Here is a 9,408-nt window from a genome sequence, read left to right as displayed (position 1 = left end):
AACGGTATATTAACATCGTTTTAGAACAAGTGCCTCATCATGTCTTTTTTGGCTTTTTACCCCTTTCCCAGCCCAATCTAGAACGTTTTGTCAACGTTTAAGGCAGTTACACACCGGCGAATATGCGAATATACGCAAAATTCAGACTTGTTCCGAATAATTAAAAGAAGCTTTTTCGCTTCGCTTTTTCGCTCCATGTAAGCTTGCATTGACTTTATAAGGTTTTAAAAAAAAACGTATTATTCACATGAAAAACGATCGCCCCGGTGTGTAAGGACCTTTAGGCTTAGCCTAGATGTTGATTAGCTGTTTTTGAAACGTTGAAATGACGTTGTTTCAACATCTAGGCTAAGCCTAGATGTTGAAACAACTTCCACAGTTAGACCAGATATAACCCAGTTTTAGCCTACCGTTTAGACGTGTTTTAGACGTCTAATAGCCCGAGAAATGCTCAGTGGGCTGGCATCCCTGTTTTGGGCATACTGCATGTCAGGCGAACATCTCTCTGTAAATGCACGGAATCTCACGGATCATAATCATAAACAGTTCTTTATTGTCTCACAGACATTCCATTTCACAGTCTGTTCAACAGAAAGAAAGACACATAACAATATAAAGATATAATACAATGCAATACAACATAGTATAACGCAACAGTGGTAACACCAAGACAATACAGAAGTCCCCAGGATACACAAACCAACCAACATATCAGTGAGGCAGTTTGTTTAGAGCAGCAATGGCTGAACACTCCTACTAAAACTAGTACTTGCCATTTCAAAGTTCTGTATCCTCGTCCGGATGGCATGATTGAAAAGTGACGGTTGGGGGACGATCAGTGTCATTTACTGTTAGTGTTAAACACTTACACCCCAGTATCCCTATTGTGGGGAAAACAGCAGAGAATAGCATATCGACAAGCAGACAATGGCAGATCTACACGCTGAAAATAGCAGATCGACAAGCAGAAAATAGCAGATCTACAAGCAGAAAATAGCAGAAAATAGCAGATCGACAAGCAGAAAATAGCATATTGACAAGCAGAAAATGGCAAGCAGCAACTGTAGCAGAAAATAGCCGATCGACAAGCTCACAATGCGACACGTTGCGTCGCATTGTGAGCTTGTCGATCGGCTATTTTCAGCTAAAGCTTTCCCCACAATAACAGAGAACCGACAAGACACTAGTATTGAGCCCTGAGGGTCTCCGGCTACCCATATGTGATGGCTATATATCGGTCATATAATATAGAGCGATTTCAAACTGGTGTGTCTATAACAGAGGACTTGAGGGTATGATGTTGCACTGAGTGGGAATTTGACGGGGATCTAAGATTTCCCTATATAGGAATTAATTCCAATAGACCCAGGGGTACAGCGGTAGTGACGTCAGGATTTCGGTTACTCTATAAAAAGGAACCTGGAGGAGGGGAGAAGAGAGAAAGAAAGAAAGGGAGAGGAGTTGAGAGTACAGTCAAGTCACTTGTGGCCTGACCTATGTTTCACCTGTTTCAGTTGAAAACGGGCCCCGTTTCACAAATCACAAACACTTAATCTATTATGACCGGGAACGCATCTGTGTCATTTTAAGATGTATTTGGCTATTGAAAAATAGCAGATCTACTATAGCGCGGCACTCTGTGCTGCGCTATAGTAGATCTGCTATTTTTCATAGCTTGTAGATCTGCTATTTTTGTAAAATAGTGACAATTTGTGCAAATCTGTGAATATAAATATATATTTTTAAAGAAAACATTTGAACTCAAATATTTGCTTCTGGGGGGTCCCTCCCTGGAAAAAAATATTTTGAGACACAGATGCTTTCCCATTCTTAATGGATTAAATCAACTTTCTCCAAGCTGTCCCAAGTCCCACATTATAGCTCTTGAAAACGGGCCCCCAGGTCCTTAAGGTCGCCCCTGAGTCAAGTACAGTACAGTACATAACTTGAGTAAACACACTCCGGGTTACATACTCACTTTGCACCAAGTGCACTTGGATGTGCAGCGAGCCGAAGAGATAGAGAGAACATGGCACAGTGTTTCACTAAACGCCGCCATAAAAGCAGTCATGTCTGTTTAATTCCCTCTCACTCATTCTCATTTTCTGCTTTCCCTCTCCGAGGAGCCTTTCTTTAAACAGGGTCATCATTGTGAATAAAAATGCCTTTCTTCCGTGTCCTATATATATGCATATATATCTTTGAATAAATAAAAGGGGAAATTGCATTAATATATTATTATTACGGAGCCGGTGTGTGTGTGTGTGTGTGTGTAAGTGCAAATATGGCCTTTAAAGGGTACTGTGTGTGTCGTAACTCTTGGCCGCGCGCCAGGAGCAAAGTGATAGCGTTAGAGAGAGGAGGCCGCCAGGAGCAAAGTGATAGCGTTAGAGAGAGAGGAGGCCGCCGGGTGCACTTTGCACGCTAAGTCTGAGGCATTAGTCTCTGTTGGAGGAGAACAGATAACAGTGGAGAAACAACCAGCCCCATAAACGGCTTCCTTTTCCGCTAACGTTCAGAGCCGTTAGGGATCACAACAAGCTGGCTGCTAAGCTGCTGGTCAACTGCAGTCAGTGGGAAAAAGTACTCACAGTATTTGCTTAAGTAAAAGTACTCAATACTGCAATATAGAAATACTCTGTTACAAGTAAAAGTCCTGAATTCTAAATGTACTTGAGTAAAAGTACAACAGTATTGGTATCAAAATGTACTCAAAGCACCAAAAGTATAAGTACTCATTGTGTCCCAGAAGATCTTTTGAAAATAGCAGATCTAGCTTGTAGAACGGCTATTTTCAAACGGCTTAAATATATATAGGGCTGAAGTGGTTAATGTATGTCTTGTAATAAAAATACAAATCTGCAAAGTAACTAGTAGCTAAAGTTTGAATAGAAGAATTGAAAATTGGAAATGCTCCAGTAAAGTAAAAATACCTCAAACTTTGAGTAAATGTACTTAGTTACTTTACACCACTGACAACAAGCTGACTGCTAAGCTACTGGTCAACTACAGTACAATGGTTTATGTATGGTATATATCTATTGAGAAAGAGCTATTGCAACGTAATACAAGTAAAATATCATGAATAAAATACAATTATGCAAGTATAATTTTAAAATACATTTTTTTTGTGTATGTGTAGATCATCATCAAACTATAATCCTATATCCTATATCCTATCTTATATCCTATAATCCTATAATAATCCTATAATTTGAGTAACCTCTGTCTGTCTGTCTTGGTGTCTTGGTTAGTCTGTGGTCTGGCAGTTCGGTTTCGCTTTCGGTTTGCATGCTGCAGTTAGGTTTCGCTTTCGTTTTGCGCGTTGCCAAATCATGTGCGAGAAACAATTAAGCACCGGTGTTGCAAGGAACGTCTACACGCTCTTCTGTCTCCGTCTCCGATGTGCGGGCCAGTGGGGTGACCAGGGGAGATGGGGGTGGGGGAGAAACCGCGCGACAGGACGTGCAATAACCCCAAGTTTGCAACTACTTTCGCCTGCGCCCTTCACCGGGTATGGTCTAGTTAAAATATAATAATAATAATAAAAACTAACCTTCCTTGCAAGAAACTAGATAGTATTTGCTTACTGTAAGAATCAATATTTATGACCATTTAAAACAACAGAAGTGATGCACAAAAAAAGAAAGAGGGAACAAAGGGTGTGCCTGTACAAAATAAGGTTCTCCCCGTTTTCAGAATACTTGTTGTACCCGTCTGTCTGTCTGTCTGTCTGTCTGCCTGTCTGTCTGCCTGTCTGTCTGTCTGTCTGCCTGAGTGCCTTTCACCCTTACATGGAGATCTCTGTGTCGGTCTGCCTGTGTTATATCTCCATAATGGAGACTGACGTCATAGTCTCAATCGGTCGGACGGTCCACATGGACGTTCCGTGCATTCAGCTCTGGACCACGGCTGTTCTCTAACTCAGAGGGTACACGTGGAACCAAATGGTACCTACACTCTCAGACGTAAATGAACAGAGGGTTTAACCCATTGAGACCTGAAGCCGATTCTACATCTCAACAGTATTCTGAAAAACGTATGTTTCTATATCAGTGGTTCTCAATCTTTTTCATGTCAAGGACCCCCAAAATTATATATATATTTGGCCGCGGACCCCCATCAAAATATTTTGTTCCAGGGACCCCCAGAAGCAACGATTTGAGTTAAAAATGTTCGCTTAAAAAATATATATATTCAAAGATTTGCACACATTTTCACGATTTTTCAAAAATAGCAGATCTACAAGCTCATAGCGCGGCACTCGGTGCCGCGCTATGAGCTTGTAGATCTGCTATTTTTGAATAGCCCAAAGTGTAAAATAATGCTTTTTAGCTCAAATCTAAAAATGACACAGTTACAGGTCTTAATGGGTTAATATAACTGGTGTAGCTCCTCTTGGTTGAACATGTCATCACATAAGTTACAATGGAGCATATTATCGTCTCTGTCGGGTGGAAACCTCATCACGTCCAAAACTGTTACTTTTCAGGATTCAAATTCAGAAATGGAAAAAAGTAGCAGATCTACAAGCTCTAAAACACGTCAAGCCTTTTTGACAAACGGCAAAGTGGACGAATCAAATAAACGTTCAAACGTGTCGTCTACAGGATGAGACTCCGGGGCTGGCAAGTTGCACTTGGAAAATGTCTATAATCGAATCGTTGTTCAAGACGTTCTTCAGTTAAATCTCTCTCAAACGCCAGACAGAACCTTTTTTAGTGACTCATTTCAGCGAAGGTGTTGCTGAGGGTGTGAGTTTCTGCCCTGCCTGCCCCACTTGCCCAGTATTTTGTTAAGCAATATCAGTCTCCTAATCACAGCCAGTGTTGCCAGATTCTGTGAGAGAAACAAGCAACCGGGTCTAGGAAAACCAGCCCAAAAGAAGCGACTTATGGGCCACATGAGCACTTTAACATACACATCAGCTATTTGAAAATAGCAGATCTACAAGCTCACAACGCGTCGCATCGCGGCGCGTTGTGAGCTTGTAGATCTGCTATTTTCAAATAAAATCTTGCGGGGAAATTATAATGAGCAGATCTGGCAACCCTGGCTCCTATACCCTCTTCCTCCATCTTGAAGGAGTTCAGGACTCTCAGGAGGCTCCTATACCCTCTTCCTCCATCTTGAAGGAGTTCAGGACTCTCAGGAGGCTCCTATACCCTCTACTTCAGTGGTTCTCAACCCTTTTCATATCAAGGTCCATTATTTATTTGAGCATTTGAGCCACGGAACCGTCGTTTGATGAGATTTAGCCTCTCAGACCCAAGTTGTTATGGTTGGATAACATTTTGTCCACAATTCCACATGCTGTATTGATGTTGGTAAACGTTGATCAAAATAACAATTATTCTACATTCTCCAACTGTGTAGACTTCTTGTAAATGAAGCAATGAGGTCCATTTGGTTTCATTTTACACTCAAGAGTTAAAGATCTATAAGGGTCCATTTTGTTACCAACTCTCCATCATTTAGCTGGGGACCACCCGGAACCCCCCCCTCAAGGACCACCCGGTGGTCCCCGGGACCACTGGTTGAGAACCACTGTCCTACGTCATAGCCAGTTTTTTTTTTCCATTCTCTCATAGGCGGCTCCTATAGCCTCCTCCTCCATCTTCACAACACAGTCGTCCATTAGGGGCCCGGCGTCCTCCTCCATCTTCACAACAGAGTCGTCCAGCAGGCTCCCGGCGTCCTCCTCCATCTTGACCGAGTCCAGGAGGCCCCTGGCGTCCTCCTCCATCTTGACCGAGTCCAGGAGGCCCCTGGCGTCCTCCTCCATCTTGACCGAGTCCAGGAGGCCCCTGGCGTCCTCCTCCATCTTGACCGAGTCCAGGAGGCCCCTGGCGTCCTCCTCCATCTTGACCGAGTCCAGGACGCCCCCGGCGTCCTCCTCCATCTTGACCGAGTCCAGGAGGCCCCTGGCGTCCCGGTACTCCTGCGAGGCGACCAGCTCCGGGTCCTCCTCCTCCTCCCCCGCCGCGCCCTCCAGCGTGCGCAGCAGGTCGGCGTGCGCGGCGGCCAGGCGCCGCCGGCAGTCGGGGATCATCATGTAGCACTCCTGCAGCACCTCCTCTTGCTTGCGGATGTCGCACTCGTCGTTCTCGTCGTCGCGGCCGCTCGCCACCGCCTTCATCCTCTCGATCCGCTCCTCCTGCTGCCGGGCCTCCGTCGCGTAGCTGGCCTCCTCCCGGGCCAGGCGCTTGACCACGCCCGTTTTGATCTTGATCTGCCGCGCCCTGATCAGGCTCGTCGCGCGATCCGCCATGATGGATCTCAGCTGTGGTTTTGACTCCTAAATGTCACAAAACCACGAAGGTTCTTCTTAACCACTAATATTTTACTTGTCCACTATTAACTGATAACGTCACACACAGGCTGTGCTTGTTAAAGGGTTCTGAACCACTGTGGGTTTAGGAAGCTCGGAAACAAAGGGGAGAGGCAGCAATAATGTGGGCTCTTCTTCGTCTTCTGTGGGGTTTATCGGAAATTAGAAAAGGGCCAACATACACTTCCAACTGGACTGGAGCGTGTGGTACAACAGATTATTATACGGTCATGTGACGTAATGTGAGGCTGTACATGACGTAATAGAGACAGGGTCTGATACAGTGTTGCCCATGTCTGCGTTATTATAAGCGACTTTGAGCTCGTTTTGAACGCAAGCAAGATGGTGAAATTCGCTCTGCAGTTCAAGGCCACTCTGGAGAACCTCACGAACGTGCGACCGGAGGGCGACGACTTCCGCTGGTTCCTGAAACTGAAATGCACGAACTGCGGCGAGGTTCCGGACAAATGGCGCTACGTGACGCTGGCGGAGCGCACGGCGCTGAAGGGAGGCCGAGGCAGCGCCAGCGCGGTGCTGAGGTGTCGGCTCTGCGGCCGGCAGAGTTCCCTGGACGTCCTGGAGGACAGCGTCAGGCCGTACGACGCGGAGGACAGCGAGAGATTCAGGACCCTGGTGCAGTTCGAGTGTCGGGGAGGTCTGGAGCCCGTCGACTTCCAGCCCCGGGCCGGCTTCACGGCCCGGGGACCCGAGTCTGGAACCACGTTCACCCACATCGACCTGCTGGAGAAGGACTGGAGCGGCTACGACGAGGAGATCAGAGAGCCTGTGGGGATCTATGAGGTCACCCACCACTTCATCAAGAGCTGAATGAAGAGATCTTATGGATCTAGGAGGTTACACACCACTTCATCAAGAGCTGAATGAAGAGATCTTATGGATCTAGGAGGTTACGTACCACTTCATCAAGAGCTGAATGAAGAGATCTATGGATCTATGAGGTCACTGACCACTTCATTCAAGAGCTGAATGAAGTACAATGACGTTTCTGGACAAGGACATTAGTGGCCAAACATCCTTGGACCTGCTCACTCACTGCTCATGAGAGCTGGGGACCCCCTGAAACCCACTCAATGACCCCTGGGGGGTCCCTGGACCCCACTGGTTTAACTGTAAGCGGTGTTGACCAACAGGATTGGATGTTAATGACCATGTCATGCACCTACATAACACCATGTACCATAGAGTCTATGGTACATGGTGTTATGTAGGTGCATGACAGTCTTGGCACTGTCTATGGCATAGACAGTGTCCAGTAACCACAGACAGTTTTTCGGGGACTTGGTCAATTGATCTGCAATCGCAGATGTGAACCATTGGTTTATTTTGTTTGTTATGTTGTTGTTATTGTGGCATCGCTTTAGCGATCATTGTGGGATCGCTTTAGTGATCACACTAATGTTATCGTCACTATTTATTATTATTATTATTATTATTCCTCCAGTTTTTTGGGTAATTTCAATGGAAAAATACCATTTAGTGACGTCATAATGCATAATGCCATTCTAGTCATAATGCATAATGTCATTCTAGTGACGTCATAATACTGATGTCATTGTATTATGACCCTACTATAACACTACTAACACTATCAATACTCAATACCAGCAACATTCTTAGCGATCCCACACTGTTTCTTCAGGAACAGTACTTTTTAGTTATTATTGTCTCCGCCGGAGGTGGAGAGTATGTTTTCGTTCTGTCCCGCTGTGTCCCCCCCCCCCCCCCCCCCCTAGCCAAGCTAACATTGGTCAAACTTCACGTGACACGTGACAATATTTTGTCACCAATGCTTTTGATTGGCTAGCGAGACGCATGACGAAATAAAATCCTATAAATAGGTGTGTCACTTCAAAAAGCCATTTATGTTTTTGAAGTGAGGTAAGACGGGATCAATCAGTCTTGATTGGAACAGTACCTTCAAGTACAAATCACGCGTCCGTGCGTTGATCCCACAACAAGGCCGAAGTCTTAATACTGTAACAATTGGCCACCTTGATCAGATACATTATGTAGCACTAGAGAAAACTGACATAGATCAAACACACCAATCAACTGCTGAAACTGTTCAAGACAATGAAGATGAAGAAGACAGACAAGCATTTGAACAAACCAGCCAATTACGAGGACTCCCATATGACACATTGCTTCAAGAAGAACATTTTTTTGATGCAGACACTACATATTCAGTCGCCCCTGCAGAACACCAAAAACCACGCGCATTCTACCAAGACGACAAGTTTGAAGCGTTGGCAAACCCATCAAAGTACCCTTATGGCCGCGGTGGTTTAAAAACAGAAAGAGCAAAAAACATCACACACAGAAAATATTTTAACCAACGCCTTTTGCATTGTGATGGCCGTTTTGCTAAAGACATAGACTATCTCCTGGCAGCTCAGTACATGGTGGAAGCACAACAAGTCAAAGATCAAATTCAGATATCCCTACGGCAAAGCCGTTTGATTAAATTAGCACGGGTCTGCTGGCGGAGACTTGTGCTCCGAGGAGCATATTTTCTAGTTATTACTGTGATTGTTATTTTTATAAATTGACTAAAATGAGTACTGTACGTCCAGAATCCGGAGCTTGTTTTTTTCCCCCTGTAAAGTAGCTTGTAAATATTGGCAGTTGGCGTGTTATTTCTAAAGTGCAGTTGCTTATTTGGGCGTGGTTCATAATGCTGTTTAAACCAGTGGTTCTCTGACATTTTCATGTCAAGGACTCCCAAATTAATATGTATTTGTCCGCGGACTCCCCATCTGAAAAAAGTATCTTGTGCCAGGGACCCCCCATACAAGTTTTGTGTAGTTAAAATGTTCTTCTTTTCAAGATTTTTTAAAATAGTCAATGTGTATAGATAGGGTTAAAGTGGTTCCACTGATTTTGATGCTATTCAGCTTCAAAATCAGTTGAATCACTTTCTACCGAGTGAAGACCCGCCCTCGTTGCGGTTGCAGCCAATAGCAGTCGGTGATGGTGGATTTGAATTCACCGGACAAGTAGCCTCGTTCCCAGCCTTTACTCATCTGCGAAGAGAAGAGTCTGATCACGACCTAAAG

General features: G+C 44.8%; 1 protein-coding gene across 1 annotated transcript; it reads left to right on the top strand.

Moving 5' to 3' along the window:
- Window positions 1-6,673: 6,673 nt before the first annotated feature.
- Window positions 6,674-7,159, top strand: LOC308074165 (CXXC motif containing zinc binding protein-like; the record flags this gene model as incomplete). The annotated part of the gene is made up of 1 exon (XM_080413497.1): window positions 6,674-7,159. One exon carries the CDS (start codon window positions 6,674-6,676, stop codon window positions 7,157-7,159), a length of 486 nt encoding a protein of 161 aa, XP_080269623.1.
- Window positions 7,160-9,408: the final 2,249 nt, after the last annotated feature.

This window comes from Gymnoscopelus braueri (genome assembly GCF_963280865.1).
Source record: "Gymnoscopelus braueri genome assembly, chromosome: 19".
Taxonomy (NCBI): Eukaryota; Metazoa; Chordata; class Actinopteri; order Myctophiformes; family Myctophidae; genus Gymnoscopelus; species Gymnoscopelus braueri.
The sequence above is the reverse complement of the archived record's forward strand: the minus strand, read 5'-3'. Positions and strand labels throughout refer to the sequence as shown.